This window comes from Notamacropus eugenii, chromosome 6 (assembly GCF_028372415.1).
Source record: "Notamacropus eugenii isolate mMacEug1 chromosome 6, mMacEug1.pri_v2, whole genome shotgun sequence".
NCBI lineage: Eukaryota > Metazoa > Chordata > Mammalia > Diprotodontia > Macropodidae > Notamacropus > Notamacropus eugenii.
The window spans coordinates 326771491-326790245 of NC_092877.1; the positions used below are offsets into that span (position 1 = coordinate 326771491).

General features: G+C 36.3%; 1 protein-coding gene across 10 annotated transcripts in view; it reads left to right on the top strand.

Moving 5' to 3' along the window:
* Window positions 1–18755, top strand: part of AGFG1 (ArfGAP with FG repeats 1) — a 95963-nt gene that overhangs the window by 64876 nt on the left and 12332 nt on the right. For 6 of the 10 annotated variants that reach the window (XM_072618061.1, XM_072618060.1, XM_072618064.1 and 3 more), the window contains exons 4-7: window positions 4765–4927; window positions 8102–8258; window positions 14713–14832; window positions 15511–15582. In XM_072618061.1, the coding sequence (XP_072474162.1) occupies window positions 4765–4927; window positions 8102–8258; window positions 14713–14832; window positions 15511–15582 (512 nt within the window). The remainder of the gene's footprint in view (window positions 1–4764; window positions 4928–8101; window positions 8259–14712; window positions 14833–15510; window positions 15583–18755) is intronic. The other 4 variants (XM_072618062.1, XM_072618066.1, XM_072618065.1 and 1 more) reach the window with 1 other exon arrangement.

The following is an 18755-nucleotide window of genomic DNA, read 5'->3' on the forward strand; positions in this document are numbered from 1 at the left end:
TATGACTTTGTAGCATTTAACTCTACCTGGCAAATGCTAAATGCTTATATGTTGTTTCTTCGTTCATGTGATACATGACACAGTAAAGCTTACTATTCACCAGCCTTTTGGCTATTTGCAAAAAACTAATTTATCCTCAGAAAATGAAGATTTTCTACCACTGGGGCTTTTGTTAGCCAGTAAGCACTTGTGAAGCATCTGCTGTGTGCCAAGAATTGTGCTGACCTAGGGACACAGAAAGTGGTCACAGGCCCTCCTCTCAGGAGGAGACAACAAGCAAAAGCTACGTATAAATAAGCTACATCCAGGCTGAAAAGAGAATATTGAGTAGAGGAAAGGCACCAGAATTGAGATATGTAGGGAAAGGCTTTCTGTAGAAGAGTAAGGTGTGAGATGACTTTGGAGAGATGGGTGTGTGTGTGTGTGTGTGTGTGTGTGTGTGTGTGTGTGTGTGTGTGTGTGTGTGTAACACATTACACAGGTGACATATGTTGCAAAGGTGAAATCAATACACCTTTGCAACAGATTGAATACTGGGGGGTGAGAAATAGTTACGAGCTAACGATGATGCCTCAGTTATGTGCCTCTGCAACTTGAAGAATGGTGTTGCCCTCAGATTAAAGAATTCTTTATCCCCTACCTTCCCGATTACTTTTGAGAGCTGCATCATTCCCTCTCATCAATCCTGATTGTGGATATTTATGTTGTTATTTGCAAAATGCTCTGTTATCTTATTAGATGCTGACTTCTAGGTCAAAGGTCAAAGCTATTGACAAACTGCTTTTTTTTGTGAGGCACACTGAAAGTGGTTTTTGCATTTTTGAACAGTTTGGGGAAAAATCAAAAGATGAAAAATATTTCATGACACATGAAAGTTGTTATTGAAACACAGCCATGCTCATTCATGTAGATATTGCCTTTGGCTGCTCTCTGAAGTCAGTTCTGCTAGTATTATTTTGAATCATAAATATTGTCAAGCTGCTTTCGACAATTCCTATACTGTCAAAAGTTAAAATAAAATAAGAAGTGAGATCTCCATTCTCAATACAAAGGTATGGTAGGTATATTTTTCTGAGCTCAAACTACAGGTCATTTTTCTTTCTGACCTCACAAGTGCAAACAAAATTTTCATATTTCAAAATCCATTTAACTGTGTGTTGAGAGGCCTCTGTACCTAACCTTCAGTGATTAGTCTGCAATGTAATGACCTGCTAAAAAGGAAAATAATCAAGAGAAGAATCTAATAGAATTCTATAAATGCCTTCTAAATGATGAACATGATACTAAATTAAAATCACTAATAGCCATAAATAAAATCCATAATAATATATCATAAAATAAGATCATTGGTATCGATATTTTGTAGTACCTCTACTGTGAAAAGATATGTTTGAAGATGAAACGTGAAATTTCATGTAGATCAGCATTAGCAGATGAACATTTCCAATTGAACTTAGACCCAATCAAGCAAAATATTATTGCCACCCCCCCAAAGCTTTGATTTTTGTCATTAACAGACTTATATCACAATTATACTAAATTATTGTTATATTTTGAATTTTGTCATTAAGAATTTGTGGAAATTTGTTTTCTTTTTTTGTTATGTAAGTTCCTGTATAATATCCTTAATTTTGCTTCTTGGCCCCCAAGCCCTAAAATATTTACTATCTGATCCTTTAAGAAAATGACTGACTCCTGCTCTAGGTCAGACAATCAAAGATTTTTTTACACATCTACTGTACTGGGGTACAAAGTCAAAAGTAAAATAATTGAAAATCTTAGATGGGGATTACTACATGTATTTTTTGTCATTCAGTTGTTTCAGTCGTGTCTGACTCTTTATGACCTAATTTGGGGTTTTTGTGGAAAGGATACTTGGAGTGGTTTGCCATTTCCTTCTCCCGCTCATTTTACAGATGAGGAAACTGGAGCAAATATCCAGGGTTCAGTGAAGTGCCCTGGGTCACACAACTAGTGTTAGAGGCTAGATTTGGATTCAGGAAGGTGTCTTTCTTCAGACCAGGCTCTCTATCTACTGTACCACCTAGCTTCCCTACCACCTATATAGAGACACAGACACAGACACACACACACAGACACACACACACAGACACAGACACACACACAGACACACACACACACACAGACACACACACACAGACACACACACACACACACACACACACACACACACACACACACACACACACACACACACACACACACACACACACCCTAAATAAAAAGTGCGTATATAGATAAATAAAAGGTGTTCCAGAAGTTCTCCATGTAGTTTCACGGAAACTTTTGGAACACCCTACACAAGACCATCTCAGAGGATTTGACAGTAGCTACTAGGAACATCAGAAGGTGATACTTAAGTTGAATCTTGAAGGAAATTAGGGTTCCAAAGTCAGAGTTCCACGGGGAGGGATGAATTCCAGACAAAAGGTTCAGCCATTTTCAAAGTATAGAGACAGGGAATGGACCTTCCTGTGTGAAGAAATGAAGTAGGACTTTGTGTATTCTGTGGATAACAGTGTCTATTTCTTAGTCTTTATTTGCTATATGACTAGCCTACATCTTTTTCTGATCATGTATTTCCTATTTGATAAAACTCATTGTTGGCGGCATAATGGTACATAGTGGATAAAGTGCTGTATGTGGAATCAGGAAGACCGTAGTCGAGACCCTGCCTCATATGCTGCCTTTGTAACTCTGAGCAAGTCATTTAATCCTTCTGGGCCTTGATTTCCTCTTCTGTAAAATGAGGGAGTTAGAGTCTGACCTTTACAATCCCTTTCAGCTCCAAGTCTATGATCCTGTTGTTGACATGTACTATATGGTTTTCCATTGCCTACTGTGCCATTTCCAGTTTTGATTCTCTGAAGATTATGGATTATAATTTTTTCCTGAAATAGTATCAACAGGAAATACTGGTTTTAAAAACAGAGTTTTTTGTCAGTGATGTTGCACAGTTTGCACTGTAGCCTCCTGTGCAATCCTGGGCTCAGCTAATTGTCCATTTTTAGTTTTTCTCCAAGGTAAAAACACACGCACACACACACACACGCACACACACACACACACACACACACACCCATCAGTCTCATTGATGAAGTTGTGTATTATACTGTGGCTCAGTACTATCTGTACAATGTCATACATACGTAGAAATACTTGGAGCATTTCAGTGTAGGGAACCTGCAGTGGCGAAAACTATCTGGCATGTGTATAATCTTCCTTTTATGTTTGATTTTAAAAGGACCACTGCATATAATTATATTTTGACTCTTTTTCTACCTCCCTCTTCCCTTTTTCCTTCCATCCCTCATAGAGAGCCTCCCAGTTGTCTTCTTTCAGGAAATGTATATGTAGGTACTCTGCTCATCTTGTGTCTTGCTCAGCTTGAGTCATCATCCTGTCTTCTTTCTCACTCTAGGGTTACCAAAGCCTTGTCTCTTCCCAGGCCGTGCTGACTTAGTATTTCCTGTCCCTTAGAAAAGTGGAACCTCACCCTCTAACCTTTTCTCCACTGCCCACAACAGGCACTTTTTTTTTTAATGCTAACAAAAATTTATTCACTAATAGTTTGCAAACATTGGTATATTAACAATTTTTAATTTTTTTACTTTAATTTTCAATTTCAAATTCTATTTCCCTCCTCTCCCCCATCCATTCAGAAGGTAAGAAATATGATACTAATTATACCCAAGAAATCATACAGAACATATTTAGCATTGTTAACATTAACAAAATTGCAACCAAAAAAACCCATAGAGAATGTTGGGGAAAAAAACTTGGTTCAGTCTGTATTCAAGAGACCACCAGTTTTCTCTCTGGAGGTGGGGATAGCATTTTTCATCGTGAGAACTTTGGAATACTTGTGGATCATTGTACGCAGGCACTTTCTCACCACTCCACCACTACTGAAGTCAGTCTGTCAGCCCCTGATCCCTCAATTCATGGCTAGTCCCTACCCCCTCCCCCCCATTTTTCATAAATATGTGCGTATGTTATAGCATATGTGAAAACATTTTCTGGGTTTTTATTTGAAACAATTTTTAGACTTGTTTTGGGAGGGTCTCTATGCTAAGTGTACTTTATTGACACAATTTATAGGCATCTTTTTGTTAAAAAACAAAACCAAAATTTCATGAACAAAACAAACAAAAGTCTCTTAAATATTCTCCAGGTCTTTGTTCTCTTTTTGTTCCTTATTCCTTAGCCATGTTTTCTAACACACTTTTTGCTTTCCTCTACCACCTTTCCATTGAAATCACTGAATCTATGTATGTTGGCTTGGTTGGAGGATCTTATTGACAGAATTTGTGTTTTGTTACAAAGTAATCAAACCTCCTCTCACTGCAAGTCACTATCAGTAATCTTGAAGAATGAAAGAAAAACTATACTGAAGATTTATCACACCACAACAGGAAATTATACTAATACACATTGGAAATATTTGTTACCACAAAATTTTTCAATGCATTTGACTTTCTAGTTTTCTATTTCTGTATTTGTTTGTTTGTTTTTAAACATGTTATTTAGCTGCATCCATATACTTCTGAAGGAATGCTGGCTTGATTAAAAAGTTGCTTAAGAAAAAGCAAAACTTCTTTGATAAGTCCATTTGTTGTATTTTGGTATTTGTATAATCAATCTATAGATTATTTTATTTGATCCAGTTATATAGAAACAACATTTTCTTGACTTCTGAATTTCAGAGGTTGTCTGAATTCTAATACTTGATGTTTCATTTAGGTATGTTCCTCCTGAGCAAGCAAAAGTCGTGGCATCTGTCCATGCATCTATATCTGGATCCTCTGCTAGTAGTACAAGCAGCACACCTGAAGTCAAACCACTTAAATCTCTCTTAGGAGAGACAGCACCAGCCCTGCACTTGAATAAGGGCACACCTAGCCAAGTGAGTAGCCTTTAAGGAAGTTTTTATGATTTATTCTTTAGTCCTATTCCACAATTAGGAAATGTTTATGACATAAGCGCCATTGTTTTTCCTATTGTTGTTAATAAATGATGGCTAATGCTCACAATGTCAATGTCCTAAGATGCAAGTTAGCAGTGAATATACATAATTAGGACTAAAGGCCATGAAGTGTAGAAGTTTTAAGGACCTTTTGTCCTTAAGTATGGGAGATACAAACCCCTGTCCATTTGCCTCAGAAATCTGTGGAAATATAATACAACTTTCTTATAGCTATAGTAATTTTATTCTTACAAGAAACTTGAAAAATATTATATATTTTATTACCTTTTATGATTTCCGCTCTTCCTTAGTTGGGTAAGAATTCTCTTCTAAGCCATAGCTGTAAAAGGCACCTCCTTCTGCTTTTTGAAATTTAAAAAAAAGTGATCTTTTATATTTAGGTTATGTATTTGAAGCTTGGTATATAGTGTAACATGCTTATTATCTAAATGTATTTTGTGTCAAACCTGCCTACCAGTTTTCAAATAAGTATTTTAACAGGCCAGGAGAAAAGGGCTCCAGGGAAGATATGTAGTCAATAGCATGAATAAGACATAGGCACTATTATTCTCAATCTACAGATGAGGACACTACAGCTCAGGCTATTTAATTGATTTACTCAGGTAATTTCTGAGGACCCATTCCACCTCCAGCAACTTATGTTTCTAAGTCATTGAGACATTTTTAACAAAAAAAAAAAAAAAAGTTCTTGGAATCTAGATCTGGTTTTGTTTGTTTTTTCTAGTAACCATAAAGGTCAACCTAAAATTATATCATAACCCTTTCCTAGGATCATAAAATTTAGAATAGGAAGGGTCCTTAAAGACATCTACTCTAAAATTTTTATTGATGAGGAAACTGAGGCCCAGGGAGGAGAATGAACTTTTTCAGTGTTCCTCAGTCAGCAGACCTTTATTAAATGTCTACCACATGTTGCACACTTATGCTGACTGCTGAAAGACAGTACCTATACTCAATGAACTCACGGTCTAATGTGGGAGACATAATTATGCGAACAACTATATACAAACAAGATATATACAGGATAAATTGTAGATATTCAGTAGAGAGAAGATACTGGTATTAAGAGGGATTGTGAAAAATTTCTTGAAGAAGATGGGATTTTAGCTGAGACTTGAATGAAGCCAAGGAAACCAGGAGGTGGTGATGAGAAGGAAGAGAATTCTAGGCCAGTAGGTCACCCATTGAAAATACATGGAGTTGAGAGATATGGAATGTCTTTTGTGAGAAACAGCCATTGTTGCTGAGTAAGGTTTAAAAAGACTGGAAAGGTAGGAGGAGACCAGTTTATGAAGGGCTTTGAAAGTCAGAGGATTTTATTGAATAGGGGATTACATGGTCAGACCTGAGCTTTGGAAAGATTAATTTGACAACTGAGTGGAGAATAGACTATAGCAGGGAGAGACTTGAGGCAGGCAGAACCACTAGCAGGCTATTGCTATAGTCCAGGCATGAGGAGATGAGAGGTGCCCCAGTGTGGCAGTATCAGAGGAAAGGAGAGAGCTCATGTAAGAGATATTAAGAAGGTAAAATCAACAAGCTTTGACAACAGATTGGATATGGATGATGAGAGTGGGGTGAGGAGTTGAGGGGAGATTGGGAGGATGGTGGTACCCTTGACCAGTAATAGGAAAATTCAGAAGAGAGGAGGCTAGAGAGAGAGATGTTAAGTTCACTTTGGGCATGTTGAGTTTAAGATGTTAATGAGACATCCAGTTAGTAATGTGTAATAAACAGTTGGAGACTCAAGACTGCTAGCCAGGAGAAAGGTTAGGGTGGGATAAGAAGATGTGGGAATTATTATCGTAAAGGTCATAATTACATCTTTGGGAGCTGATATGTTTACTAAGTGATATAGAACGATGGGAAAATAGAAGAGGACCCAGGAGAGAACGTTGTTAGTGTGGCCTGGATTAAGATCCATCAAAGGAGATTGTGGAGTGGTCAGGGATAGGGTTGGATTTACTGAGCAGAATGCTGTCTTTTTATTGAAGGTACTGTTTGAGCTCCTCAGCATTATCAGGAAGGGACTTGATATACTTTTGGTTTTGATAATTCATTAAAAATTCTGGGGCATTTATGGTGTCATAAGGCTTTTCTTGTTGACTTAGTGGATAATGAGTTTCTGCTGTTTTGGTGGTCAAGTTAAATATAGGATCTATTGGATTGAATAGTATCATGTACTTCTACTACTTGTTCTTCCAGTTGAAAGAAACTTTAAAAATGTTAAGCTATCAACTCTGCTTAACGGAGGTAGGATTTTTGTTCTGGTTATAGCTGGACCAAATGATTCTGAAGTTTTTTTAAACTCTGAGATTCTGTGAAGATTACACTACCTTATGATGTAGAAATTTAGTCTGGCCTAGGTTCATAATAGAAGCTACAAAAATAGAGTTACAAACATTGTCTTCACAGTCCTATTAGAATAGAATAGTTTTCTAACTTGCTTAGTTGGAAAATTACGAAGTTTTTATAATTCCAAGCACTTGTGTAATTAGTTATAGCATGGAAATATGATAGACTCAGATTCTGACCTGAGAGTGTTTTGGAGCTGTCCCATTCTCCCCCTCCCCCCAACTCTGGAGAGGGAAAAAAGACTTAATCAACATCACCATGCTTTTTCCTTGTTAGAGAATAGCTGCAGAGATTGTCTTTATCATAATACAGCTCTCACTAAAGTTTAGCTTGTAATGTGGATTTACAATATTGTGCTCTAGTAATGATCTTTTATGGTTGGGAGAGAGTATTAAAAGGCTTGGGAGTCAGGAGGTTCTAGTTTTGCCTTTGTCACTCATTAGTTCTGACATTTTGGTAACTCACTATCCGTAGCTCATTTTACTCATCCGACCTTTAGTCAGTCAATGAGCAAGGAGCCTGTACTGTAGCAAGTTTTACAAATGAATTGTAAAACCATGCTGGAGAAATTGTGCTCTTTGACAGATTAAGTGATCAGTGATCAGATCAACTTGGAATTCATCTGTCTTGGAATTACTTGTTCTTATATTAAATTTTGTGGATGAGAGATAACATCTAAATTTTGGTAAAGCAAATTGGAGGTGATTTCTTTCTTTATCGTTGGTATTTTATTTGTAGTCCCCTGTTGTAGTTCGCTCTCAAGGACAGCAGCAGCCAGAAAAGAAGCAATTTGACCTCTTGAGTGACCTTGGCTCAGACATCTTTGCTGCTCCAACTCCACAGTCAACTGCTACAGCAAATTTTGCTAACTTTGCACATTTCAACAGTCATACAGGTAAGATTTTTATTTGATGATAGCCGCCTCAAAAATATACTGTGATTAAAAAATGTTATTCTTGACTGTGTGTATGATTTTTTTTTTCAACACAAATAATTCACTGACTTCAGTGTACCTACAAATGTTGTGTCAGTCATTCCAGATCAGGTTTAGTTTATCGGATTGATAGTCATACAGTTTTATCAAATGAATCATGATTAAAATTTGGATTCTTATTTTGATGTATCCATCTAAGGAAACGATAAGATAGTTGAAACATTAAGAAGCTTTTTTGTATATTTGCTAACCATTGTTAGTTACAGGACTATTTTGTTGAAAGACTTTGTTGATGAATAGAAGGTAGCAAAAGAATTATGCATTAGCTTGATTAAAAATCCTTTGGTAATGAATGTGGATAAGTCCCAAGTAAAGACCAAAGATAAACATGAACCTTCTAATTTTTGATTTGAGAATCTAGACGACAAGTTTATTTCTCGGTATAAAGTAACTTTTCAGTTTCTGGGCCCCAGTACCATAAATTGGAGTAAGGAGAGTTTTCCTTGTCTAGCACCTGTGTCTTTTTATTTAGCTTATTTTCTTTACTTAGGGCTTCACATCATCTCTTCTAGATACATTATCATCTAAAGTATTTTTAAATTTCTCCAGATCTGTTCCTGTATTTGGACACTTTCAGAAATTACCCTTTTATTTTTGAGTTAAATTTCTCTTGCTTTAGTGCAGATTTTCTGAATTTACATAATTTTGACTTTCCCTCTATTCTTTTTATTCTTTCTTTCAAATGTCAAGGTAATATAAATATTCTGTTCTTTAAAAGACAACATTTGACATTTGTATAGGATAGGTCAGGCAGTTTAAATGACTATTATTTAAGTATTGTATTAGATAACGAGGGGGAAAACAAACACTAATCAGACACAGTTTCCTCCCACAAAGAATGTATAAGCCAATACACAAATAAGTAGAATGTGAAGTAGAATTATGAGCCGTAAGAGAAGTAGAAAACAAAATGAAGTAAGACTTGGGATCAGGGCAGAGATCATTTCATTGCCGCAACAGAGAGTATGTCCTTCCATGTATGTGGTCCATAGACCTTAGAGACATTAAACTACATGGAGAGCAGTGATTCAGAGCTTTTTGTTTTCACACTGCTGTTTTGAGCCCAACTTAGAATCTTTATTGCATTTCTTTATTGCCTGTCCATGTATAGGAGTATCAGCTTAAACTCATTCTTGCTTCTTTTGTCATTTAATTTCATAATTTTTGGACTAGAGGAAAAGGAAGTCTGCATCTTTCAGAAATATGTCCAATGTGATTTATATGAAACTTGGAAGCTAATGATTTCCAAACTTCCTTGTTTTTCTTTTCATACTAATTGTGTGATTTGAGCCACTTGAGTTCTTGGGATAAGGACATTCTGATCTGCAGTGGGACAGAAGGGAGAATTGGAGGTTTTGAAACACTTGTTTTTGTTGATATCATTTGTGAACAGCAAAAAGCCAGAAGAATTGAAGTATTTTACTTCAAATTTCCCAAGTATGCACTAGTATGCTTTTTAACCAAAATTCAGAACTCTTGGTCCTGCCTGTTACCACAGAGTGGCACTTTTATGACCCTTTGGCTGTTTTGTGTGTTTTGGGGGTTTTTTTTGGCGAGGCAGTTGGAACTTGGCCCAGCGTCATATAGCTAGTTAAATGACAAGTATCTAAGGCTGGATTTGAACTCAGGTCCTACTGATTCCAAGACCAGTACTCTGTCCATTGGGTTGCATAGCTGCCATGAGGAAAGAGCTTATTAAACAAAGTAACAAATTGTAGGTGGAGTTGTGAAGTTGGAGTTTTTAATCTGGAAAGTTCATATTGTGTTTTTCACCAAATATAATATTTTATCCTGAATTAAATTCTGGTTTCAGCTTTTTTTGGATTTTCTCTATAGTTGAATTTTCAGTGTCTCTCTGCTTATCACTTAACAATTGCATACCGGATTTCTAAAATCAGTTAACTAGCACTTATTAAACCTTATTTGTGGCAGGCATTTTTCTAGGTCCAGGAGATACAAAAACGAAAAGAAAACAGTTCTATTCTCAAGATGGTTAATTCAGTGACAGTTTAAGATTATCTCTTTATTACATTTTTTTAAAAAATTTGTAAATTGAATTAATAAGTGTTTGTAGACTTCATGGTAATAATTATGATGCCCATTTTAGGTTTTTTTCCTACCTCTTAAATATGGCAGTTTTGAACAAATGATTAGAACTTGAGTTAGCATTTCATATTACTGATCTCTTTAAATGTGTAAAAGGCTGTCATTTAAGATTAAATACCAAATTTCTTGTGGGTGCAGATTTTAGACTTTTTCTACAGAGAGGCAAAAATTGCTTTTGAAAGAAAATCTAATGTTTACATATGTCTGTAAGGGCACAGGGTTAATTTGTAAAGCAGAGTCTCATTGTAGTGCCTAAATTCTGTGTCTTACAAGTGGATTGCAGTTTAAAAGTCTTTTTTTTTCACATGAGGACTATGTGTGTATGGGTATATATACACATGTGCAAACATGTGGGTTATAGCACATACAACAAGTGACTAGTGAAACCAGTCCTATAGTCCCTCAGGCCTTGTGCCATTAGCAGGCTGTGGTCTTGCTCAGAAATAATTTGCCTTGGATCTGATTCTAAATCTGAGTCATTGTTTGTGAGTCAAAGCAATATGGGCTATTTTGTGTTTTATATTTTGGATAGGACAGATGAAGTTACTGATGGATGACAAAGCTCTCATCACCAGTTTTTTCCCCAGTTTGTTTTTTTGTTCATTTGAGCATTTCATAAATAGATTGGTGATCTAGGAGATGGTTTAAAATTAAAATTGTCCACAACTGTGTCGATATAAATGCAGGAAGTATGATTTTCTTTTTCAGATAGATAAATCTCAGTAGTTCATGTGTCAGCATCCTTTTTATTTTGTTGTACTGCTAACATTTAAAAAATATTTTCATTAATTTTTATAAGTGGTTAAAATTTTGGTTTATTATTGTTAATAATTAACATTACTCTTATCTTTGAATTTGTCCCTCACCTGTCAAGCCCCTCCTTGCAACAAAAAACAAAAAAAGAGAAAGAAAAAAGAAGCAGCTCAGCAGAGACAACGTATTCACAGTCTCTGCAGTAGATGTATTTTATGCCTGTAGTCCCTCATTTCTGCAGTTAATGGAGATGTGTGACATTTCTGAACTTCTTTTTGAAGCTAAGCTTATAACAAACCACATTTTTATAGTCACATATTTGACTGTGTTGATTATTAAGAAGAAAAAAAATTCAAAGATTCTCCCAGCAATGTATTACTTTGTTTAACAAGTTATTTCTTCAGGACAGCTAGGTTTGCACAATGGATAGAACACTGGTCTTGGAATCAGGAGGACCTGAGTTCAAATCCAGCCTCAGAGGTTTGCTACTTAGTTAGCTATGTGACCTTGGGCAAGTCACTTAACCCCTGTTGCCTCATCAAAAAAACTCAAAACACGAAAAAAGCCCTTTCCTCATAACAGCCTTGTGAACTCAATAGTGCAGGTATATTACACCCTCCCACCTCCATATATAGATAAAGAAACTGAGGCTCAGATTAAGTGGCTTTTGCCAGGGTCATAATAGCTGGGAAATTCAGAAAGCAGAATTCAGCCTCTGGTCTTCTTTCGACTCTTTCTAGCTGTAGTCAGAAAGGAGGTTGACCGTGGTCTGTAATTCGTAAGTCAGAAAATTTTATGGCTTGGATAGAGCCTGAGAGAACATTTAATCTAGAGATTCTTAACTTCAGGCCCATAACCTTTATAAAATATTGTGATCACTGTATTTAAATATCATTGGCTTCCTTTGTTATCCTCTGTATTTTATTGTATGCACTCAGACATGATTCTGAGAAGGGATCAGAAGGTATCATGAGACTGCCAGAGGGATCAGTATCCCACAAAAAAAGAGGTGAAGAATCTCTGATCTAGTCCAACTTTTTAATTTTGTATGAGGAAACTGAGGCTCAGAGAACACAAACAGTTTGCATCTCCTGAGCTCTAATACTCTCTCTGTTTTACTCTAACATGATGCTTTCCTATGGACTCCAGTCACCTTCAGATATATATATAAGCATGGCTATAGAAGCATAATTTAAAGGTAGAATTTTAAACTTTTAAATTATTGCTTACTAAGTCTAACGTTTAAAAAACAAAACAAAGAGTGGCTAATTTATTTGTGAGACTTTGGAACTTGGTCTCATGATTACCCCTTGTACATACGTTAATGTCTCTGCCTCACATATTTAATTTGATCGTCACAACATCTCCCTTTAAGGCAAGTTCTTCTGGAAGTACAAGCTGAGAAGTTTGTCATTGGCTAATCAGTGGGAGAGGTACCAAACCAAGTAGGGTCAGTCCTCTTCCTTTCAGCTGTTCCTCCATTGGACAGCAAAGAATTTAGAACTGAATGTGTTGTAGTCAATTGGGGCAAGCCTGTTTTTTAAGTCATATATCTGACTTAAAAATTAATTTTTAGTACTCCTTTTATAAATTTGACGTTCTCCTTATTCATTTTCATACAAAACTATGTTGGGGCTTTGTTATGGCCCTCATAAAGTTACAGTAGTAAGTGAAAGATAAATGCTAGTTTTATTTGTCATTCTTTTATTTCTAAGTTCTGGAAGAACCTTCTGTTCTTTCAAACCATGAGTGTTTTCTTCCTAACTCTTTAGTTCAACATGCCTCCTATGTACAATGCACTCCGCTAGGTAGTAGAAATATAAGACAACAGCTGGAGCAATTCCTCCCCTCAAGGAGCTTATGTTTTGTTGTCGGATGCAACATGACTAAAAGGAAGGAAGGAATGAGGGAGGGAAAAGGTTGGGAGCATTTGCTAGTGTGCCAAGTACTATGCTAAGGACTGCAGATACAGATAGACAAAATAAGATTGTCTCAACTCTCAGTGAGCTTAAAAAAGTTCAGCTAAATTTAGGACTATAACAGCCTGCACAGAGGTAAGTCACAATCAAGTAAGTTGAGGGAGAGAGTACTGATAGTTGGGGAGGATCAGAGAAAAGGTTTTGTTAGGAAGGGGCGCTCAGAGAGGAAGGTATGGATTCTCAGAGATGCTGTCAAGGAGGGCACAGTGTGCGAAGGCGCAGAAAGGGCAAGTTGAGTAGGGTTTAATTTGAAGGTGTAAAAGTGCTGAAAGTAAGAAGAAAGGCAAAGACAGTGGATGCCCTCAAGAAGCATTGAGAGAGGCCACATGTGAAGAATTTGTAAGATACTTGCAGAGTGGTTGGAAGGTAATCGGAGAGGAAGGCAAATCTTTTCCCCCCTTTTCAAAGAAGCTGTTTTATTTGCTAAAGGACATTAATTGCATCACTGAGAAATAAATACCATGTGTGGCTCACATCAAGAACAAGGTGTGATAAGCAAAATATTGTGACTCCCATTGTAATTCCAAAGGTAGAAAGGAAGGATAAGGACTCAGAAGAAAAAGAAAAAAGAAAAGCGGAAGTATGTCAATGTCTTCCCCCCCATCACCCATGCTCAAGCTTCCCTTCTCCAAGAAACTGCTCTTCCCCAAGAGGATTCTTCTCTCTTCACAGTTTTTTTCAGATGAGCACATTTAAACATGGGATTTCTCTTAATCAGTATTCTCATCTTTTCTATCAGGAGCACTCGACCCCATGACAGCTTCTGGTTCTACTCTCTTGTACACCTTCATTTTGTGCAAGATGGCTTAATTTGTTTTGCTGAGTTTAAGTAGATGTTTTAAAATTTCTGCTGCCTTTAATTTTTCAATATTAGTATTCATTAGTCTAATAATTGTTGGAAGATGAATGGTAGCATTGTGTTGAAAGTGATCATAATTTATATAATTAGAACGATATTGAAGTGTGGTCCTCTTGCCAACATTTTTGTTATTTTAATGGTGCTTTAAATATATGTAAAAATCCTAATCTTTGACCCCTGGAAAGGAAAAGGGAATCTCTTCATAGTTTTAGATTTTATAAAGCAAAAATAAGATAAAAAAATACTTTATGCGATGGTTGTTACAGTGTTTGAATCCACTAAGCTGATTAGACCTGTACCATTATTTTAAGTATTGTATCTTCATGTTTTCTTTATCATTACATTTGGCATTCTATCGTCAGAATTTCACGTAATTTACCAGATCAATTTTACATAAAGCAGATATGTTCCCCATTGTTCATCATAGGAAATTGCTAGAATTTGTTTGGACAATGTTGCATAAATTTGTTTCAGTAAAAAACTGGGCTGGACTTTTAAGAATTAGGTGGTGCTGTAGTGTAGAATTAATTTTATAATTTTATGTAAATTAATGGTTCACACAAAGATTTTCCTTAATATCATAAGTTCATTTGTTATGTTTCCTTTTGTTTTCTCTTTTTCATATTCATTAACATGTCTTGTTCCTTGCCATTTACAGCTCAGAATTCTGCAAATGCAGATTTTGCAAACTTTGATGCATTTGGACAGTCTAGTGGTTCGAGTAATTTTGGAGGTTTCCCCACAGCAAGTCACTCTCCTTTTCAGCCCCAGCCTACAGGTAGAGCTATATAGCATTATGCTTAACTATTTTGTTTTTATTTTAATAAAAAAAATCTAGATATAAATTTTTAAACAATGACTATGAAGTTCATTTTACATAATTACCTGACAACACAATCCTGCCTTATGCAGCTCTGGGGAAACCTAAAATGAATAGTTTTTCTTCCTTTCTTTTGTATTCCTGGGCTTTTCTAAACCATAATCCATAACATATTGTCTCCTTTTTTTCCTACACATTAAGGCTATTAAAATTTTACTCTCCTGTATTGAAGCTTTCATGTAAAAATGTTTTTTTGTAGAATTTTGTTTTATTGTTTATTGACTTGGTCTCCTGTCTCTGTAGGGGAAATTAGATAATTTCTTCTTTTGGCACCATGAAAAACAAATTTAATTTTAATTACTCAAGCCAGAAATGTTAGGAAACAGAAAAGATATACCTTGACTTCTTACTTTGCAAAAGACTTTGTGTGTAGGAATTGGTGTTTAAATTTTTAATTTCTTCCTCAAATTCTTATTTTTAAAATTCATTTAAGAATTGCTCTTTGGCTAAATCTTTGGATTATTGCTTTCCTTTCAACTTTGTATATTGTGTTAAAGCATTTTCTTTTAATTTTATTTTTTCCATTATCCCTCCCCTCCTTTATAATTTCACTTCAAATTATTTCTGGCCATCCAGCATTTAGAATGCTTTCATCCAGCTGCAGTTATGGGGAATTTACTTCAGCTTTTCCTCTCCAAGTTGTCCACAGTAAGTCCTAACATTATGTAGGAAGTTTAGCTTGTGTTTTGTGTTATATTTCTTTAACATTTCATTTATTTAGTTTTGCTTCTCAATTCATTGCTTAATTCATCTTTTAAAAATTATATTTCACATTCTAAATTTTATTCAGCCCACTCCTACACTACTAAATTCAGTTGGGTAACCCAGTAACATATCTACAGGAAAATAAGTAAGGCAAAATTACTGTGAGAGTCAAATAAAAATTATTTTGGTAGGAATAGTAGTGTTTTAAGGCTTGTAAATCAGCCTTTTGAGACAGAGAAATAGTTATGTAGTAAAAACATTGTCTTTATTTTATAGTTGTAGGAAAGATGTTCAGAAGTGTATTTATTTGGGATTTTGGATTTAGAGCAGAGAGGTTGCTCCCAGGCCAAGTCCAACCCCTGCTCGTCTTTCTTACAGATGAGGAAATTGAGGCCCAGAGAGGTTTTTAAGTGCCTTGGCCAAAGTCCCATAAAGAGTAGGTATCAGATTGTCAAAGACCTAAAAATGTTATAGCTAACAGGAGCTAAACACCACACCTTAGGGAGTAGTTAACAGCTTATAATTTAAGGACTAAATGAAAACCTGAGAGGAGCCTTCTTATTTCAGCTTGTGTCCCCATTGATTGCTTGCCTAAGCAGTACCCTCAGGGACTTGGCTTGTTGGGCTTTCCTTATTACCTCCTCGCATCTTTTCTGTTTCAGTTTTGCCTGCAAGGAGAGTTTCCCTTTTACTGTTTTCTCCAACAGCCTGGAAACAATATAGAACATTTATTTTAGGGGATTTTAAAAGTTATTATTACTAAGCACGATAGGGAAACATAAGAATAAGACCTGTTCATGCATTGGTGTAGGGAGCTCTGAAGGAGGACTTCCTACAAAAGCAAATAGGCACCTTCCATGCAGCTTAGAGCCTTAGAGAGTTGCGTGGAGCTTGATGTTCTCAGTGGTTACATAGCCATTATATGTAAGAGATAGGACACGAAACCTCCAGGTCTGTTCTCTATTTGCTCCTAAGCAAAAAACATGCAGTGACTAAAGTGATTTTAAAAACACAGAAGTTACGTGTCTTTATTCTGTGGGCCACGGCTCAAGGAACCAGATCTTATGCTTATTTAATTTTCCCTCTTATGATTCCTTTCTTCCAGATACTGTCATTGAAGACATTGAAGTCATAGGTTTCTCTCATTTTCTGTCTTAGCCCTAAGCCTGTCTGAGGTGTCTTAGCCCGTTTGCAATCTGCTTATTACAACTGTAGCTGTGGTCGTGGGAGCCTCAGTACTTCAACAGGCATCTTCAACTTCTTGTCTTCTCTCTGTAATAACTTCCTCCCCCCATCCTCCCATGCCATGTTCCTCCTCCCTTCCTTCACTTCCCCCCCCCCCCCCCCCCCCCCCCCCACCATTATCCTCTAGTGGGCTTCCCTCACTGGAGATTATCTGACAGTAGACTTAAGGGAGTTTGAGATTTACCTTTGGCTCCCTAGATATCCTTCAAGATTTATCTTCCTTGAGCTTTAGCCCTTCTGTACTTAGCTTGGTAACTATTACTTTCCTGGAAGTTTCAGTGGCTTTGGAAAGAGACTAACATTTTCTCTATTTTTTCTCCCTTTCCTCCCCACTCCTTTACCTCCTTCCTTTTCTCTCCTTCCTCTTCTCTAATCTACCCTTTCTTTCTTCCTCTTTTCCCCCCCTTTCTCTTATTTCCTTTCCTCTCCTTTTTTTTCCTTCTTCATCTTTCTCTCCCACTTTTTTCTTTTCCCTTCCCCCCTCCCTTTCCATTGGATCCTGGAATTTCTGTTCTTGTTGGCTCATTGAAGCATATTTGTTAGATATATATGATGATTGCTTCTGTCCCCTTTTGGATAAAGTTATCTACTCAACTGTATTGATGTAGACTGGCATTTGGACTCCTTCTAAAAGGTCATGTAGTTCTGGTGTAAGCCACCATGATTCTCTCTAAGACTCCATGTTGCTTATTGTCATAGCTTTGCTTCTTCCCTGTCCCCCACCTTCCCCTCCTCCCCCCACCCCATCTAAATTGACAGACATCAATTTAAATTGGTAAAGTTCCCACTAAATTCCTGTTCCTGGGATTCATTGGCCCATTCACAGGTCTTCTGAAAAAGTGGGTTTTCTCTTTCTGCTGTAGCTGCTTGCCCTACCTGCCTGTGTACCACGATCAGTCCTCACATGACCTTCCCATAGATTCCATCTTCTCTCTTTTCAAGAAATAAAAATAACATATAGCAAATAACACAAACAAGTCTCCAAACCACCAGTATTAAGGCACAACTGTAAATAATTTGTTTCAAAATTTCTAATTTATTGATATATTTTAATAACCTTTTTTCCAGAAAGGAGGACTACTTTCCTCCATTTTTAGAAGTATAGACTTGGTAATCCAAATATTTTGCTTTCTTGTTTTTAAGCTGATTGACTGGATATAGCTCCTGAATTGACTAAACTGCTTCAGAATAATTTGAAATCTAAGGATGCAGTATTATGAGACTTATAAGTACATTGTCACATATCTAGATCTTTGACAGTCCTGTAAATTAGATCTTCATTAAGGGTTTACTCTAGACTTCTATGAACGTATTTGAAAATTGCTATTAATGTATGTGATTTTTTTTAATGTGAAGTGATGTCATTGACAAGGGCGGTAGTTCTCAAACTTTGTTCTCAGAACTTCTTTATATTCTTAAAAAATTATTGAGGAACTCTCAGCTTTTATGCAGGCTCTAGGCATTGATATTTATTGGGTTAGAAATTAAAACATCTAGATATTACTGTGTAAATAGTTTTGACTTCTTGGACTTTTGACTTATCCAAGGTCACACAGTATGTGTCAAAAGCAGAACTTAAAACCAGACCTTCCTGACTGAGACCAGCTCTCTTTGCATTATGACGTGCTGCTGTGTGTGTATGTGTGTGTGCGCGCGCGCACGTGTGCATGCACACACATCTATATATCTATAATGTATGTGTGTGTGTGTATACTTGTATGTGCTATATATGCATAAATGATGGTTAGTAAAAACCATACATACATAAATACATACATATCATAGACTAAAAGAACTGTTTCTTTTTCTGCTGCATGCTTTTGTTCTCAGTCTTGGAGTGTGTTCCACATTAGAAGAATTACCTGAAATTT